The sequence below is a fragment of the Carcharhinus amblyrhynchos genome, chromosome 9, assembly GCF_965287045.1.
Source record: "Carcharhinus amblyrhynchos chromosome 9, sCarAmb.v2.hapA, whole genome shotgun sequence".
Taxonomy (NCBI): domain Eukaryota; kingdom Metazoa; phylum Chordata; class Chondrichthyes; order Carcharhiniformes; family Carcharhinidae; genus Carcharhinus; species Carcharhinus amblyrhynchos.
In genome coordinates this window covers 80,327,445-80,347,999 of record NC_137332.1, presented here as the reverse complement: position 1 = coordinate 80,347,999, position 20,555 = coordinate 80,327,445, and the positions used below count along the sequence as shown (strand labels likewise).

Here is a 20,555-nt window from a genome sequence, read left to right as displayed (position 1 = left end):
TCATTTTCTGATGTAACAGTATAATTTTTGTAAACAGCTCATAGCTTGTTAGAAATTAAATAACCAATGGGGTTTATAAACCAATTGTTACCCTATATTGGTTTATATTTGAAAAATAATTTATCATAACAGATATCATAACATTCAGGGCGATGGACCAAGTGCCGGCAAATGGGATTATGTGGAAGTTCAGGTGTTTCTAATGTGTCGGTGCAGATCTGACGGACCAAAAGACCTCTTCTGTGCAATGTGATTCTATGAGATGGATAAATTGGGCAAATGGAATTTAACATGGGGAAGTGTGAGGTCATGCACTTCAGTAGGAGGAATCAAAAGGCAGTTTCTTATCTAAATGAAGAGACTCTGCAGGTCAGTGAAGTACAGAGGGATTTAGGTGTTCTAGTGCATAAATCACAAAAAGCTAGCAAGCAGATTCAACAAGTAGATAAGGCAGCAAACGGCATTTTGGTTTTTATTGCAAAAAGGTTGGAGTTTAAAAATAGGGATGCTTTATTGCAACTGTACAGATTGTTGGTGAGGTCTCACCTGGAACATTGTGTATAGTTTTGGACCCCTTACTTAAAGAGTATATAGTAACATGGGAGGCAGTCCAAAGGAGATTCACCAGGCTAATTCATGGGATAAGAAGGTTGTCCTATCAAGAAAGGCTAAATAGTCTAGACCTGTATTTCTTGGAGTTTAGAAGAGTGAGGGCTCAGCTTATTCAAACATACAAGATCCTGAGGGGGCTTGACAGGGTGGACGGTCAGATGTTTTCACTAGTGGGAGACTCCCGAACAAGGGGACATAACTACAAGGTGGGGAATCTCTGGAATTCTCTGTCCCGAAGAGTAGTGGAGGCTAGATCATGATAAGTAGCTAAAGAGGAGGTGGATAAATATTTGATAAATCAAGGAATAGTGGGCTTTGGGGAAATAGCACAGAAAAGGTGCTGAGGTCATCATAGATCAGCCATGATCATACTGAATGATGGGGCAGACTTGAAGAGCCTAGAGGCCTACTCGTGCTTCTTTTTCTTGTGTCCTTGTGTGTAAGTATAATAGACACTGTTTAAGTGAAATCAAAGCCCTCATACATGCAAATACCTTTGTTTAACATGAATCAAACTAGAGTTTACCCTTTCTTGCCGAGAAACACTGAATTAAATTCACTTAAATCTATACCTTATTTCTAACATCCACCAATACAAACATTGAAAACTACATCTGCTTCCTGACATGTCAGCAAAAACATCAATTTGAAAAATATGATTGGTATTCATATGCCCTCTATGTCTATAGAGTATGTAGCAAATTAACTTTGACCAATGCAAAGTGAACTTCTAAACAGCTAAGCCCAATATGTTTTGTTAAATTGAATCCAGTTGTAATACTGCAATTCTGAACTGATATTAAATGGAATCAAAAACTCATATTTCAATGCAAACTATGTTTTTCTGTTAACGTTTCGAGTCTGGATGATCCTTCATCAAAACTCTGACAAAGGGTCATCTGATCTCGAAATATTAGCTCTGTTCTCTCTTCACAAATCTGTCAGACCTGCTGAGATTTTCCAGCATTCCCTGTTTTTGTTTCAAATTCCAGCATCCGCAGTAATCTGCTTTTATGTTGTCTGTTGATGATTATTAAATTGACAATTGCTTTACCCTTGAAGTTGCCTGACAATAGATACTATTCGCACAGAGTATATCCTAGAAGAGAGTAAAATAGGTTTATTTGTGTTAGTGATTGAGCTATGGCTAAATATTTGTAACTAAATTGGTTTTTGACTAAGTAGCACATTTTAATCTCAAACAATTATTCCTACACCAATAGCAGCAATGACTGCCTTCAGAATTCATCTTGTATTTTAAGTTCTGAATACAATTACATATAGCTTTCAAGGAATACATCAACATCAGAGAAATTAATTTTCATAGGAAAAAAGTAATGATTTACACTGCACCTTGACCTTCATTTCTCCATTATTTTCACTTGTTAATTTCCACATTTCTACTGGCTACATTTAAAAGGTGTAAAACCACAAACTCCATTATTACTCTACACTGCAAAATATAGAAACCTTTCTGTTAAATCAATGACAAATATCCAAACATTACATGATCTATCCCCTGCTCAGAAATTGTAGTGCAGACAGATACTGATGGATGATAATCTCTTTCTCTACAGTATTTCTTTGGGGACAAAGATAGTTTAAAACGATGGCCTCAGAATAAATTATATTCTCTCCTGTTCAGTTATGCAGTAATTTTTTTTGCAAATCAGAGACTATTAGAAAAATGTAACCAGATAGATAACTGGATAGGCACCCATTTAAACTATTAATCAGTATACTGTGGTCATTAGATGCTTACACATAAGTTGATAATAATACTCAAACAATAATGGATTAGGAAATCTAGCTAAAAAAGGGACAAAAAAAAATTCATCAGGTTAGGCAATTTCTGTTTTAATGAAAGATTATTGACCTGAAAATGAACACTGTTTCTTTCCCAACAAATGCTGGGCAGCCTGCTGAGTATTTCCAACATTTTTGTTTTATTATTTCTGACTGTCAACATCTGTAATATTTTGCTTTTTGCCTTGATGATTAATCAGGATCAAATCTACAGTTTTAAACAATGATCGTCTGAGAACTAAATGGTCAACATGACTATTTTAAAGAGATTCAGATCAACAAGATTAAATTTAGCTATTAATTTATGGTAAATCACACAATGGCTAGAAAATCACCCTCATTTTATCTATAAAATTTGGGTAAAAGCCCCAAAGGGACTTCTAATTAAAAGCACATGCAACTGATATTACAAAGCAATTTGGATGCATACCAGGAGTAATTGCAAAGGGTTCAAATCCCACAGGATTATACTGAGAGATTTATCCTCATCCATCCCAGTTTCTACTACAGACTATCCACCCCCAAAGATAAGCAACACTTTGAACCTGTGAACTCACAGCCATGAACATCTTTTGTATCTTTATAGCCCTGTTTGCATCTTTTAAGTTACCATACCGACTCTATGGCACATATGTGCAAAGTATTTTAGAAGATTGAAGCAACTACAACTTCACAATTCAGATCTTCAAAAAAAGTGCTCATGCTACAAATTCAGTTCAACATTCTCAGGTTGAGTGAGATCAGTACCTCCCAAAGGTGGTTGAAATATTTTAATTTTGGGGAGCCGAGTCACACTGCTGTAAACCTAATGATGCTATATCATCATCCTTAAGTATAAGGATAATATCATCCCTCCCCAACCTGCCACATTCACATTATATTTTGGTAAGAAGGTCACAAGCACTGCCTGGCCTGAGTATTTCTAGCATTTTCTGTTTTTATTTCAAATTTCCAGCACCTCCAATATTTTGCTTTTAACAATTGTAGGATTTTACTGTATCGGCAGCACATTGATAATGAATTGGGCATATAATTTCCTGACAAAAAAGGTCATATGTAAAGGATAAGTTACATGTATTTCATATGATTTCAAGAGAACCAAATTCCAGGCTGACCCCACAATATCCTTGCTGATTTTACCATTCACATTCCTTTTTCATTCCAAAATGTCACTCCCATTGCTTCTTATTTAGTTTGATCAGAATATACTTAGATGTTTCAAGATGATTTAAAATGTCAATCTAACCTACCTGCCCTTTCTTTTAGCATTTCTAGTCCTTGAACAAATATGAAAGCAGGAAGCTTAATCTTGGTTCATATCTGAATGAGTTTAAGAAACAGAATCAACATTTGGGCTGAGCACTTACCGTACTATAAACAGAACTTGTCGCATAAAGGCAAAGCTGTAAGCATTATAAGCTGTGACCTCAGCCAAATTACATATAACATAAGCAAAAGCCAAGGATTATATTATTGGCTAAGAATAAAACCAGATTCTTTTCAATTCAAGAATCAGGAGCAATGCAGCTGTATGAAAGGCCTGGAGGACAGTAGTAGTCATTCCAGAGCTGATGTTGCTCTAACATCAGAGAATGCTTGCGGAAGCAACCTGAGCTTGGGAACTGGAGTCAAAAGTTTGGAGGTGACAAGTGTGAAGAGACTGACCCTCTTTGACAGAATTGTGAATCTCAGTGTACTGCAAACTGGATAACAATGTAAACCTTTGTTGTCTTGTCTTATAATTACATACTATTTTAAGAATTTTAATCAATGGCTTTTCCACAAGCATTTGCTGTTTTAGATTCACTTCTCTAACTAGGCACACATGAATCTTCATGAAATACTCTGAGTCACATTTTGGTTTTCAACTGATTAAAACTGGGAATATTCCTTGGCTTCATGACCTGGAAATACCACATAACAATTATACTTCAAGTGCAGCATTATTAAGGAGTCAGTTACTGCAGTAAGGAGGAATGACATCTTGGAAGGATCGCCAAATGAGGCCCTAATGGTAGAGTTTAGGAATAGAAAGGGGGTAGTCACATTGCTGAGATTGTACTGTATTAGGGGATTTCAATATTCCCAACATTAACAGCAATAGTCATATTGTAAAGGGTTTACAGGGAGCAAATTTTGTGAAATATATTCAGGAGAGCTTTTTATATCACCATGTAGATTTAAGGCACAGTACTGGATCTAATTCTGAGGAATAAAGCTGGACATGTATTCAAAATGACAGTGGGGAGCACTTTAGTGACGGCGACCGCAACACAATATGTTTTAAGTTTGTTATGGAAAAGGAAAAAGATGATCTGCAAAAAACGGTTTTGGATTGGGGGAAAGCATATTTTCTGAGAATAAATAGCAACGGTCCCATGCTTGTCATGTATAAACTTCTACATCCTTCTGGTAGTGTGGCAACCAGAATTGAACACTATATTCCAAGTGTGGCCTAACTAAGGATCTATAAAGTTGCAACGTGACTTGACAATTTTTAAACTCAATACGCTGGCCAGTGAAGGCAAGTATGCCTTTTTGACTACCTTTTCCACCTGCATTTCCACTTGCAGTGACCTGTGCATCTGTACACCCAGATTTCTTTGCCTATCAATATTCTTAAGGGTTCTGCCATTTACTGTGCATTTCCCATCTGTATTAGACCTTCCAAAACGCATTACCTCGCACTTGTCCGAATTAAACTCCATCTGCCATCTCTCTGCCAAAGTCTCCAACTGACCTATGTCCTGCTGTATCCTCTGATGGTCCTCATTGCCATCTGCAAATCCACCAACCTTTATGTCGTCCGCAAACTTACTAATCAACCCAATTACATTTTCCTCCAAATCATTTATATATATTACAAACAGCAAAGGTCCCAGCACTGATCTCCGAGGAACACCACTTGTCACAGCCCTCCATCCAGAAACGCAACCTTCCACTGCTATCCTCTGTCTTCTTTGACTAAGCCAGTTTTGTATCCACCTTGCTAGCTCATCTCTGATCCCATGCAACTTCAACTTCTGTACCAATCTGTCATGAGGGACCTTGTCAAAGGCCTTACTGAAGTCCATGTAGACAACATCTACTGCCCTATCCTCATCAATCATCTTCATCACTTCCTCGAAAAACTCGATCAAGTTCGTGAGACACGACCTCCCCTTCACAAAACCATGTTGCCTCTCACTAATACGTTCACTTATTTCCAAATCTTGAATCTTGTCTTGAAGAATCCTCTCCAATTACTTCCCTATCACTGATGTAAGGCTCACCGGCCTGTAATTACCTGGATTATTCTTGCTGCCCTTCTTGAACAAAGGAACAACATTGGCTATTCTCCAGTCCTCTGGGACCTGCCCTGCAGCCAGTGAGGATACAAAGATTTGTCTCAAAGCCCCAGCAATTTCCTCCCTTGCCTCTCTCAGTATTCTGGGGTATATCCCATCAGGCCCTGCAGACTTGTCTATCTTAATGTTTCTCAAGAACCCCAATACTTCTTCCTTTTTGATCTCAACATGATTCAAACTATCTACACATCCTTTCCCAGACTCATCATCCACCAAGTCCTCCTCTTTGGTGAATACTGACGCAAGGTACTCATTTAGTACCTCGCCTATTCCCTCCCTTGTCCTTGAGTGGGCCAACTCTCTCTCTCTCTGGCTACCCTCTTGCTCTTTATATATGTATAAAAAACCTTGGGATTTTGCTTAATCTTGCTGGCCAATACTTTTTCATGACCATTTTTAACCCTTCTTATTCCTTGCTTAAGTTTCTTTCTACTCTCCTTATATTCCACACTTGTTTCATGTGTTCCCAGCCTCCCAGCTTTGACAACTGCTTCCTTTTTCTCTTTGACTGGGCTCACAATATCTCTCATTATCCAAGGGTTCCCAAAACTTGCCATACTTATCCTTCATCCTCACAGGAATGTGCCGATCCTGAATCCCTATCAACTTACACTTGAAAGCCTCCCACATGCCAGATGTTGATTTGCCCTCAAACATCTGCCCCCAACCTACATTCTTCAGTTCCTGCCTAATATTGTTGTAATTAGCCTTCTCCCAATTTAGCGTCTTAACTTGAGGACTACACTTATCTTTATCATCAGTACCTTAAAGCTTACTGAATTGTGGTCACTGTTCCCAAACTGCTCCCCTACTGAAACAGCGACCGCCTGGCTAGGCTCATTCCCCAATACCAGGTCCAGTAAGGCCCTTCCCTAGTTGGACTATCTACATACTGTTTCAGGGAGCCCTCCTGGATACTCCTTACAAACTCTGCCCCATCCACACCCCGGCACTAAGTGAGTCCCAGTCAATATAGGGGAATCTCCCACCACAACAACCCTGTTATTTTTACACCTTGCCAAAATCTGCCTACATTATCTGTTCCTCAATCTCCCGCTGGCAGTTGGGTGGCTACATCTTTCCTATTCCTGAGCTCTACCCATATTGCCTCACTGTATGAGCCCTCCAAGGCGTCCTCTCAGAGTACAGCTGTGATAGTCCCCTTAACTAGTAGTGCAACTCCCCCACCCCTTTTACACCCCCCTCTATCCCACCTGAAACATCTGTATCCTGGAATGTTAAGCTGCCAATCCTGACCTTCCCTTAACCAAGTCTCCGTAATGACAACAAAATCAGAGTTCATAGTACTAATCCAAGGTCTAACTTCATCTGCATTACCTGTTAAACTTCTCACATTGAAACAAATGCACTTCAGTCCACCAGACCTCTCTGATTAGCAATCCCACCCTGCCTGCTGTTTCTGAGTCTTAGTGGCTCTACTCTGTGGTTCCCAACTTTACTTTGATTCCCAAACCCCTGCCAAACTAGTTTAAATCCACCCATGTGACACTAGCAAACCTCCTGGCCAGTTTGTGCCCTTCCAGTTTAGATGCAATCCGTCCTTCTTGTACAGATTCCATCTGCCCCGGAAGAGATCCCAATGGTCCAGATATTGGAAACCCTCCCTCCTACACCAACTGTTTAGTCACGTGTTGAGCTGCACTATCTTCCTATTCCTAGCTTCACTAACACATGGCACAGGGAGTAATCCTGAGATTACAACCCTAGAAGTCCTGCTTTTTAGCTTTCTATCTAACTCCCTAAACTACTGCCTATGTTGTTAGTACCAATATGTACCACGACCTCTGGTTGTTCACCCTCTCCCTTCAGAATGCTTTCTGTCCGTTCAGACACGTCCTGGACCCTGACACCAGGGAGGCAACATACCATCCTGGAGTCTCTTTCACATCCACAGAAACACCTCTCTGTACCCCTAACTATAGAGTCCCCTATAGCTATTGCTCCAGTCCTCTTTGTCCCTCCCTGCTTAATAGAGCCAGCCATGGCACCACTGCTTTGGCTGCTGCTGCTGCTGGTATCCCCTGATAGACCATCTCCCCCAACAGTATCCAAAATGGTATACTTGTTAGAGAGGGGGAATGACCACAGGGGTTTCCTGCTCTGACTGCCTGCCCGTTCTGGCAGTTAACCATCTATCTGCCTGCACTTTTGGTGTGACCATGTCTCTAAAGCTCCTATCTATGACACTTTCCAGCTTCTTCATGCTCCTAAGTGTATCCAATTGCTGCTCCAACCTATCCATGCGTTCTGTAAGGAGGTGCAATTGGGTGCACTTCCTGCAGACATAGCCATCCAAGATGCTGGAAGCATCACGGATCTCCCACATCTCACAAGTGCAACACTTAACCCCACTAACCGACATTTCAAGCACCAATTAAATTATTTATGAAAATTTATAAAATTCTTACCTTCACTTTTACCTTCTTACTGTAGTCTTCTTCTTTTGATGAGAGAGGGGAGAGTATAGAAAGTGCAGGGGAAGCTTAAAGCGATTAGGAGAGCAAAGAAGGGGCATGAAAAAGCACTGGCAGGTATGATTAGAGAGAATCCCAAGATATGCTATAAACATATTAAGAGGAAGAGGATAGCCAGGGAGAGAGGAGGTCAGGCCCATTAGGGAGAAGTTAGCCCTTCTGGACAACTGCTAGGTAGGAACTTCCTAGAGGAATTCCCCAGCACAGCTTTAGGGTGGTACTCAATGTGACACTGGGGAACTATCATTGCTTTATCCTTCAGCAAATGTTTACATCCACTGTGTTATCCACTTTGCACATTTGTAGTTAGGCATTCTAACATCATTCTATAACCCAGCAAATTCTGAAATCCAGACATAACTTTGTAACAAGCATTCTGGACTGTAGAGTTTATAGTTTATCTATTCACATGCAGTGACAGCAAAACATATTTTACATTTCTCTGGTTCAAGCCAGAATCATTCTAAGGATTATCCCAAAATATGTTAGCACAAGTTAAGGGAGGCTAAAGATAGTTTCAGAAAACAAGGAAAAAAAATGTCAGGGAACATCTGGCCACTCAGTTTTCATAGCTTCTAATAAAGTACAGCACAAATGCAAAATTTATGTAACTGAAGTAAAGCTGTTTCAAGTGTAATCATAAATCAGTAATTGACACTTGTGAACACTCTAGCCAGAAAGCGGTTGCAAAAACAAAGAATATGATTTTTGAATGGTTGACTATTTGAAGACAACGCTGGATAAATTTTTACTGTTGGTCTATATAAACAAATAAAAGAACAATACTTCAGTTACCCTGATTAGTCATTAGAGTTTGAAGTAATCCTATTAAGATCAAAAGGTCCTCAGGCCTGATCTGCCTTTCTGTATGATCATGGTTGATTCTCAGCCCTAATTCCCCAATTTCTCTGATTTCTGGAAAGACCAAAAAGTCTGTCTACCAAAGCCTTAAACATATTCAACAATCAAGCATTCACAACGCTTTGAATTAAGAAATCTCTCCTCATTGCAGTCCTAAGTTATTGGCCTCTTATCAGAGATTATGCCCCAGTGTTCTAAATTCCCCAGCTAAGGGAAATAAACTCTGCCTCTAACCGATCAAGACCTGTCAGAATTTCTTAAGTTTCAGTGCGATCATCTCTCATCCTTTTAACCTCCAGCAGGTATTGGCCCAAATCTGTAAGCCTGATCATACGACAACCCTTCTATCCCAGGAACTAATCTGCTAAGCCCTCACTGCACCATCTCAAGGAAAGTACATTCTTACTTCGATAAGGAGAACAAAACTTCACACAGTAGTCTCACCTAAGTCCTGTACAATTATCGCATAACTTCCTTATTCTTGTGTGCCAATCCACTTGCAAAAAAGACAAACTTGCCATTTCCCATAACTGCTTGCTTTAACCTGCAAACTAACTTTGTGTGTTTCTTATAAAAATACAATATAAAGTTCCTCTGAACATCAACATTTATGAGACACATGTATTTCAAAATATGTTCTGCTTTTCTATAAATGAATAACCTTACACTTCCCCACATTATTCCATCTGCCATCTTATTGCCCAATCATTTAACCTGTCGATATCTCTTTTTCATCTACTGTGTATTTGCTCCTTTTCACAATTTATTATTTCCAACTAGCTTTGCACCATCAGCAAATTTAGACACATTATTCTTTGTCTCTTCATCTATGTCATATGGCACTTTATCAAATGCATTTTGGAAATCCAAGTACACTAAACCTACTGGCTCCCCTTTATCTACCCTACAAGTTAAATCCTCAAAACACCCCAATACAATTATTGAACATGAGTTCTCTTGCATAAAATCATCTGTCCAAACATCCTATGATTTTCTAAGTGCATTTCCTGTGAGAGATTCCACTATTTTCCTGACAACTGCTTGCTGGCTAACTCACTTGTTGTTCACTGCTTTTTCTCTCCTTCCTTTCTTGAATGGCGGAGTTACATTCCCAAGAGATATTTATGTACCAAATGGGAAATGGAAATCACATAACTGGACTTGCATTTACCAAGGAAAGCTATACCAGTTTCAATTCTGGAATGAACCGGAGCTTCATGTAGTTTCCAAGTTGAACCTTTGTTTATAAATACTGCACTTTATAAATTATACTTTTGTGTTTTATTGGGTAGGTTCACAAAGCAACCCTCTTCTACAAGTTTTTAGTTCGTCTACCATAAGACACAAATTCCTATATCCTGACATTGGTTGCTAGTTTATTCAGAAACTTTGTTCAGAATGAAAGGGGTTCTGCTTTATTCAATTTCAGAACATTTGTGTTCATGTTAAACATTACCTTTTAGGTTTGAAAACAACCTTCTGTCCACCTTCAAGAACAAGTAGAGCCTTTAGCTGGGTACCTTTGTAACCCACATCAGCCTTAATGATCTTTTTGGTGGCCATTGCATGTAAAATGGCTCCAAGCTCTGGAGTATCCTCTGGGTACACTTCCCTAGGAACGACCCACTGTGCTGCTATCTCCCATGGTGACTGCAGTGTATGCTCCAAATTTGGATTCAGTTCGATCCTGAGTTTATCCATCATATGCTGGAAAGAGTGCTGATCCTCTCGGTTTGCTGCAGTGGAGTCTGAGTTGTCAATCAGGAACACTTTTGTAAAAATGAAAATAACAAGGAGGATAGCTAGCAAAACAACACGCTGCTTCAGCTTCATGGTGGCCTCAAATCCAAGATGTTACTGGTATTAGAAAGAGTCTCAATACAAAAAATTGTGGTAGCAGTCCAACATCAACTTCAGCTGAACTACGTTATTACCATCATTTCAGTAACAGCTGTCCTGAAAGAAAGAGAGAAATATATTGTTAAAAAAGCCTTTTTCAAAATGTTTCTAAACACACCACTGGCACAAGTGGTTGAATGGCTGGTTTCTAATCAGACAACAATAAATTTGTTTTGTCCATCAATCCAATTTATGTGCTACAGAATGCAATAAGCTTAATCAAATTGCATTCACTCAATACAAAAAAAAATTCCAATGCAGTCCAGGGAAACGAAAATGGGAAAACACAATGATGTCTCATCAGTCAAGAAGCAACATTAACAACATAAGAACATAAGAAATAGGAGCAGGCAGAGTATTATGTGGAACCCTGACCAACTTCCCCTACTGGCCAAAGGTAACTAGTTACCTTGATTGAGAAAATAAATAAAAATAAAAGTGTAATTCGTCTTCAATTAAAACTGGTTCAGTGATCTGATTTACAACCAAGATGGTCCTGCCATAATTTTCATTCTTGTCTGAATGATCTCAACAGCTTGATTATTTCCAGAGTACAGTACAGGGTACTTTGTACAGTGCAACAGGTTTGACAAGGTTAAAATTATTTGTTTTAACTTGTACTCGAATGCTCTCGAAATATATAACTAATGTCTGGATGTAACAGCTTCACGTAAAAGAGAAAGGCAAAATTTAACTATTTAAAAAATCAGGTTCAGCTCTGTGATAAGGAACTGTCAGCCTATATCCTCAACACCAAGGACAATCAGCACAAACACTTCAACTTAAGCATAAATCCACAAAATATTGAGGGGCAATAGACATCCATGAGTTGTCAAGACAAGAAAACGCACATTTGGGCAAATTGTCAACATGCAACAAAAATGCTACAGTAAACTGCGTGTTAATTGACATGCACCAACTGGAATTTCTGATGTTCCCTCTTTATCAACTGAAAAAAATTACAAGCTACCTACACACTGTATTATTTAATACTTTTACACTTTAATGTACTGTTGAAGATTTAAAAGTGAAACAAGTACTGTTCTTTATTTCCTGAATACTTGCATATTAATTCGTGTTGCAAGTATTGCACTATAGCCCATTGCTAAATGGAACTTTCCATTAAACAACATCTTTGATTAGCCAGCACCACCCATTCCCATGAAATTCACAATAGGATGAACATAAATATCTTCCAATTAAATATTGGGAAGATTTAAGCCATGTTTTTTGTTTCCCTAGCTACCAACTCTATTTCTTCCTGGGCAACAGTCTCAGACTAAGTCAATGTATTTGCAATCTTTGTGTCACATTTGGTTCCAAGGGGAGCTTCCAACCTCAAATTCTTGCAATCACCAACCACTTATGTGTATCTCTGTAACACCGTCTGAGTTCTTTTCTATCTCATCTCATCTGTTGCTGAAACCCTCATTCATTACCTCTCGATGCAGCTATTCCAGTGCATTCCTGGTCTCCCAAATTCTGCCTTCCACAAACCTGAAGTCATTTAAAGTTTTGCTACTCATTTTTTAAACTGTATCTGGCACCATTCTACTTATCATCCCTATGCTTGCTAACGTTGGTTCCTGGTCAAGCAGCACCTTGATTTCTCATCACTGTTTTTAAATTCCTCCATGGTCACGCATCTCCACATTTCTGCAATGTCCTCCTGCTCCTCGAATTCTGACCTCTTGAACGTTAGCAATGTTAATCACTCCATTGTTGATGGCTGTGCCTTCAGCGGCCTGGGCCTTAACCTCTTGAATTCCCTCTGGGCACCTCTCCACCTCACTTTCCCTCTTGAAGAGGCTGCTCAAAATCTAGCACTTTGATCAAGTTTTTAGTCATCTGGCTTAATATCTCCTTACGTAGCTTGCAATGCATCTGTTCTAAAACACAGCCTAAAAATTTTCAGATGATACATAGCTTGGAAGTATTCTGAATCGTGAGGAGTAGGACAGTGTTAAATTTCAAAAGGACATGGATGAGTTGATGGAAAGGCAGACAAGTGGAATTCAATGCAGAGAAGTGTGAAATGATTCATTTTGGCAAGAAAAACAGGGACAGGCAATAAGGATAAAATTCCAAAGGAGATGCGGGAGCAGGGGAACCTGGATATGTGCATAAGTCACTGAAAGTAGTAGGGCAGGTTGCAAAAGTAATTGATGAAGCAAGGGATTTATGACAAAGCTATATAAAACACCTTTTTCTAAGCACTGTGTCCAGTTCTGGCCACTACATCCAAGGTTGGCATTTAAATTGGGTGTAGAAAAGATTCACGAGAATAGCTTCAGGGATGAGGGACTTTAGTTACATTGACTGGAGAAGCTAAAGCTGTTCTCCTTGAAGAAGAAAAAGTTGAGAGGAGATTTGATAGATGTATTCAAAATCATGAGGTGTCTGGAAAAAGTAGGTAGTGAGAACCTGTTCCCAGTGATGATTAATTGACAACCTGAAGATGATGATTTAAGATCATTAGCAAAAGAAGCAATGGCGACAAGAAGGAAATTTGTTTTTAAATGTTGGTGATTAGGATCTGGAATGCAGAGAGTGTGGTGATAGAAGATTCAGTTGTGGCTTTCAAGTAAGAATTAGATCATCTGCTGATGAGAAATGTTTTGCACGGCTATCAGTAAAAAGGCAGGCAAGTGGCAAAAGGTGAACTGCTCCTTCAGAAAGCTGGCTCAAATGAACTCCTTCAATGCTGTAACCATTCCATGATTTATTTCCTGATTTTGATTTTTAAAGTTTCAAAGAGGTAACCCTTTCTGACAACTGTCTATCACAATGCTTCAACAAATCCAATCCCTTTTGACTCGCACTGGATTGACATATCAATCTGTACAACTGCATCAGACTAGAGCTAAAATAACAAGGCAATTTCAATGTTTCTACGTAAAGCATCCTCACCCTCACAGGGAACAGTGGAAACAATCAAGGTTGATCTGCCAACCAACTCACAAGGTAATGTCAATTTCACAATCACTTCAACTTTCTATCAAAACCACCAAAAACCTGGTGCAGAGATTCATTTTAGTGAGCCATTCAGCATACCAGAAAATCAACCATACGCAATTAGCGAGGCATCTTGAGGGGAATTGCTTGATAGAGCAGACGCAGCACGGTTTTGTTAAAGGGAAGTCGTGTCTGACAAATTTATTGGAGTTCTATGAGGATGTGTCTAGGGCGGTGGATATGGTCTTTCTTGATTTTCAGAAGGCGTTTGACAAGGTACCTCACAAGAGGTTATTGCAGAAGGTAAGGGGGCATGGAGTTGGGGGTAGGGTGTTAGCGTGGATAGAGGATTGGTTGTCAAATAGGAGGCAGAGGGTGGGGGTCAATGGGTGCTATTCAGATTGGCGGTTGGTGACTAGTGGAGTGCCCCAGGGGTCGGTGCTGGGGCCTCAGCTATTTACCATTTACATAGATGATCTGGAGGAGGGAACCGAGTGTATGGTGTCGAAATTTGCTGATGACACCAAGATTGGTGGAACGGCAAATTGCACGGAGGGTGTGGAGAGTCTGCAGAAGGATCTAGATAGGCTGGGTGAACGGGCCAGGAACTGGCAAATGGAATTTAATGTCGGCAAGTGCGAGGTGGTCCACTTTGGTAGGAATAATGGTAGGAAGGACTATTACTTACGCGGAGAAAAACTGCAGCAGGCGACGGTGCAGAGGGACCTCGGGGTCCTTGTGCATGAGTCGCAAAAACCCAGCCTGCAGGTGCAGCAGGTGGTCAGGAAGGCTAATGAGATGCTGGCCTTCATAGCGAGAGGGATTGAATATAAAAGTAGGGAGGTCTTGCTGCAGCTGTATAGGGCAATGGTGAGGCCGCAGCTGGAGTACTGTGTGCAGTTTTGGTCGCCGCACTTACGCAAGGATATTTTGGCCTTGGAGGGAGTGCAGAGGAGGTTTACTAGGCTGATACCGGAGTTGAGGGGCTTGAGCTATGAGGAGAGGCTGAATAAACTAGGCTTGTACTCGTTAGAGTTTAGAAGAATGAGGGGAGATCTCATTGAGACGTATAAGATGATGAATGGGATGGATAGGATAGAGGTGGAGAGACTCTTCCCGCTCAGAAAGGACAGTAGGACTAGGGGGCACAGCCTCAAGATAAAGGGGGGGCGGTTTAGAACAGAGTCGAGGAGGAACTTCTTCACTCAAAGGGTGGTGAATCTCTGGAATTCTCTGCCCGTTGAAGTGGTGGAGGCTGCCTCACAAAATATTTTTAAGACGCCAGTTGATGGGTTTTTGATAAGCGAGGGAATTAAGGGTTATGGGGAGAGGGCGGGAATGTGGAACTGAGCCACAACAGATCAGCCATGATCTTATTGAATGGTGGGGCAGGCTCAAAGGGCTAGATGGCCTACTCCTGCTCCTATTTCTTATGTTCTTATGTTATGTTCTTATGTTCTGATCAGTTGTAATTTGAATTCTTGGAAGAAATCCTTTTCCTTTTGTTGTCCTATGTCAGTCTGATTGTTGAACTATAATAACAGAATAGTTACAGCAACATACTTTACCAAGTCTTCAAATATTTAACATTGTGCATGCAAACAGAGAAAAATAAAGACATTACGGCAATAAAATTACAACTTACGAGTAAACACAATTTGTCAATATATTGAACCATTTTTATAGGAAGTAACGCTTAAATTAAACTGGGGCTGATTTTGGTTGCGTGGCATTTAAATGGGGCGAGAAATACAAACCGCATGCTGGGATAGGCAACCAGAATATCAATGTCCTAAAAGCAAAACATTTGTTTATGAGCCATTTCACATTTTATCACAGCTCAATGATTATATCGCATTAAAAGTAGCAAACAGAGTACTTATGACAGTCACAAGGTCAGAGCGCAAGAAAGTACAAAGTGGAGTTCTAGAAATGACAGTGCATTCCTATTGTTTCCAATTTAATCAAAAATCTGAATTGTCACAATAAATATAAACTTGTTGAATTTGCTAACCATGTTAAAATGGAGAAAGCGCAGCCAAAGGTTGTTTGGTAGGACAGGATCTGAATATCACCCAAAAAAGACATGTCAAAGCTTTGCACTCATCAAGGCATTCACAAGAATACCAAGTGTTAAGGAACAATAATTTATATTTCTTGAGAAGAGGTGCAGAATGGTTGGCAAGTAGACTCTTGATCGGCATTGGTATTGGTATTGACAGCAAATGTACTAGTTAGCTGACAGTTAATTGCCAAGCTTTGTTTAAATTCCAACCAGGCAGATTGACTCTGACTGGCCAAGGCATCAACCTAGGGAATGACCAGAGAATGGCTGTTGCATATTTTATTAATGTGCTCCATCCTGTGCTCAAGTTAGTAAGGGGAGACACGTGATTACGAGACTCAGACACTGACTGAGTGAATAGTGAATTAGGTTCATGTACTAAGTTCTGGCAAACTCATTGCAGGTTTAACTATAGATTGTGAATTATGATCTGATATAGTGCAAATCTTTAGTAAATTAAGATAGTTGATTATGCAGAGAGCTGCCAGAATGGCAGTTATCTGTCAATCTCTTAAAAGCAGTTGGTTCTGGGAGGTGCTAGCTAGTTGAGCTTGGGGTTTGAAAAACTTTCTGCAAACCACAGGATTAGCAAGGGGCACATGAGGGAACAGCAGGCTAGTCCGGAGTGAGAAGTGAATTAAGTGTATGCAGTAATTCAGTGCACAGAGGAGGATTGGTGGTAAACCTAGGGATTATTAACTGAGTAATTAAATTAGGTTAATTAAATAACATAAATTACAATAACAGGACAGGTGTTGTGTTGCAATTGTGGAATATAGGCATTTTTGGATATCAAGACAATCCATGACAAACACATCTACAGAAAGTATAAACAGATTTCCGGATCAGGGTTATTGATCTGAAGCCGAATTGCAGACACTTGCAACGTATGAGAGGGAGAGAAAGAGAATTACCTTGATACTTTGCTCCAGAAGAGGTTACATGAAGCCTCTGAGAATAAGGTCATTTGTTTTGGTCAACAGTGAGGGACACGAGTAGACAGGAAACTCAGACATTGCAACTGTCAAACAGGTTTGAGGTGCTCACAATGCTTATGGACGAAAGTAAGATTTAAAAGGTGATGAGCAGGCTGGCCTTAGCATGGGAAGCCATTCAAGTGGTGGGAGCAAACAAGAATGTGGTGGGTGGTGGTAGAATGTGGTACAGCCAGGAGAATTGACACTTTTCTGCAGCAAAGAGCAAGAGCCCAGAAGGCAGTGTTGCCTGCCCAGCGCCAGGTTCGGGACAACTGCTTAGAGCTGGAGTTAAAATTTCAATGGAACAGGGAGAATCCATGTAGGTACCAATTGCATTAGCAGAAGGAAGTACAGATTATTATCTTTATTAGCTAGAGGCTAGGTACTAAATTAAGCAGAATCTCAAAGGTAATAATCTGTAGATTACCCAAGTCACGTGCTAATTGCCATAGAACAAATAAAGTTTGAGAGATGAATTGGCATTAAGTGAGCATAAGGAACTTCGCTCCAGGTACGAGTTAACTAACCAACGAGGAAGCTTTTATCAAAATAAACTTTATTTAACAACACAGTTTTGAATATAACAAATAATTAGCATAATTTTCACTAATTAATTTAAACATGACAAAGTATAATTCTTAACAGCTATCCATTTCCACAGTTCCAAGGTAAAGCAGTATCTCCATAGATATATGCCCTTCTTTAGAATTAGTTAGCACCAAATAGATATGTCCACTTGAGTGCTAGATTTTCAGCCTTTTAACACCTCTGGACAGAGATCCAGACAGACCTGTCTTCTAATTCTCATACAACAACCTCCAGAAAAAGATCCACTCCCAAACAGCAGAACCTCAGAGAAAGGAACTGATTTCCTGGCAGATTCCATTCTCCACTTCAGGCAGACAAAACGACCTCTCTCTAAAGATCTCAATCAGCAGATTGCTCTGGATTTCTCTACGCAAGCCTAGCTCCACCCAGTCATGTGACTTATATCCCAGGTGACAACATTAAATAACCACCCTGCATAGTCCTTTTAAAACAAACATTGTAGCAATTAAGATCAATTCTATTGTAGTAACAACATAGTACTGCCATAATTACCTGGGGGTCCTTGTGCATGAATCGCAAAAACTCAGTTTGCAGGTGCAACAGGTGATCAAGAAGGCAAATGGAATGTTGGCCTTTATCGCGAGGGGGATGGAGTATAAAAGCAGGGAGGTCTTGCTGCAATTGTACAAGGTATTGGTGAGGCTACAACTACAGTACTGTGTGCAGACACAGAGAGAATGTGCAAACTCCATACAGACAATAACCCATGCTGGGATATGTTTGGTCTTATTCAGTTTCTGGTCAATGGTAACCCTCCAGGATGCTGATAGACAGGATACAATAATGGTAATGCCATTGAATGTCAAAAGGAAATGATTAGATCCTCTCTAATTGGATATGATCATTGCCTGCCACTTTTGTAGCATTATCAACTCAATCCGGAATGTTTTCTAGGTCTTGCTGCATAAGAATACATTGCTTCAGTATCTGAAGTGTCGCAAGTGATGCTAAACATTGTGAAACACGCCCATTTGTGACCTTGTGGTGGAAGAAATGTCATTAATGAAACAACTTGAGTTTAACAGGCTTAGGCGATTTCTCTGGGGAACTCCTGCAGCAATGTCTTGGGACTAAGGGACTGACCAGCATGCTTGGAACTTCAGAGGAGACCAAGTCGGATCATTCACTCATCACTTATCATTTACACGATGTACTGGGCACCCCCATCAACTGAAGTTGGGGATATTTATGGAGCATCCTTCTCCTGTTAGTCATTTAACTGTCCACCACCATTCACGACTGGATGTGGCAAGTCTGCAGAGCTGTTGGATTGCTTTGCTCTGTGTAGTGCTGCTTTGCACATGCAATATATTGGCATGCATGTTAGCTTGTGTTGTTAGGCTGGCACCTCATTTTAGATATGCCTGGAGCTGCTCTCCTTTACTCTTCATTGAAACAAAGTTCATCCCCTACCTTGGTGCTAACAGTAGAGTGGGGGGATATGGCAGTCCCTGAGGTTAGAATGTGGTTGAGTAAAATACTGCTACTGTTGATGACACATCGTGTCTTGTGGATGCCAAGTTGATAGATCTGTTCAAAATTTATCCCATTTAATACAGTAATAGTGCCACATGTTGAAGGGTATCCTCAACGTGAAGATGGGAATTGGTCTCTGCAGCAGGGAAGTTGGTGAGGATAAGGTAAAGTCGATTTTTCCCCATTATTGGTTCCCACACCACCTGATGCAGAGTGAGTCTAGCATCTCATCCTTCAGTACTCAACCAGTTTGGGTCAGTAGTGGTACTACCAGGCTACTCTAGGTGATGGACATTGAAGTCCCCCACCCTGATTTCATTCTGCACTCTTGCCATTCTTTGTGCTTTCTTCAAGTGGTGTACAACATGGAGGAATACCGATTCATCATCTTGAGAGGTGCGGCAGTGGTCATCAGCAGGTTATTTCCTTGCCCATATCTGACTTGATGCCATGAGACTTCATGGGGCTGAGGTACCACGTGCAAGCGTGTACCATGAGCCTGCCACCTCTGACAGGTCTGTCTTATCAGTAGGACAAGATATACCCAGAGATAGTTGAAGTCACCAAGTTAGGGACAATATTAGACCATTGTTTGACATGTCCGTGAGACAATCTGCCAATTTTGACACAAGTTCCCAGAAGTTAGCAAGAAAGGTTTTGCAGGGTCTACAGGGCTGGTGTCATTCTGGGTACCTAGGCTGAGGCTGGCTTCATTCTTTTTTGATTTTTATGACATCCAGCAGCGGTTTCATGGTCACTATTTTTAATTCCAAATTTCTTAATTTTATTTCAGTTCCACCAGCTGCCGTGATGGGATTTAAATCCCAGAGCATTAGCCTGGACTTCTGGAACACCAGTCCAGACACCACTGCCTTCCACCTGATTTCCATGAATCATGCTTGTGTTCACCACCCATATATTACAGTTACAACAGATCACCTTCCCTGCCATCCTTATTTAATTAATAATTTAACAAATAGAATTATTTATTTTAATTACCACCAATCATTTACCACAGTTTTAACTAGGATGTTATTTACAAACCACATGAAGATTATAGTCTGATAAATTCTTGTTCAATAAACAAATAGTCAGATGAATTATAAAGACAACATCTTTAGGATCTTGCCTACTTGGCACTAGAGAAGTTCATGTCTGAGAGAGTGAAAGGGTTACAGAAATGACAAACAGATCCAGAGGTGGTCGTCCACATACAAATAAATCACAACACTGTACAGCTACATTCACACATAAGGATTGCTTCAAATCTCAAAAGACAGAATGGCTTTTCTTATCTGTAACAGGGCAAGGAGCTCTGCTGCAATAATTAGGCTTTCTACATCTGATGAAACATGACTGATCACTGGCACTTGTGTCCAACACTTCAATGCAAAGCATATAATTTTTTTTAAATGAGCAATTCTGAAATGTCACAACACACCAATGATTGAGA

At 40.1% G+C, this 20,555-nt stretch overlaps 1 protein-coding gene across 3 annotated transcripts in view; it reads right to left on the bottom strand.

The window, feature by feature from the left end:
• The window catches only part of fam20b (FAM20B glycosaminoglycan xylosylkinase), a 136,746-nt gene that overhangs the window by 89,300 nt on the left and 26,891 nt on the right, over positions 1-20,555 (bottom strand). For all 3 annotated transcript variants that reach the window (XR_013887880.1, XM_080195970.1, XM_080195969.1), the window contains exon 3: positions 10,578-11,077. Coding sequence is in view for 2 of the 3 variants with exons in the window: in XM_080195970.1 (XP_080052096.1) it covers positions 10,578-10,954 (377 nt within the window). In the remaining variant the exon portion in view is untranslated. The remainder of the gene's footprint in view (positions 1-10,577; positions 11,078-20,555) is intronic.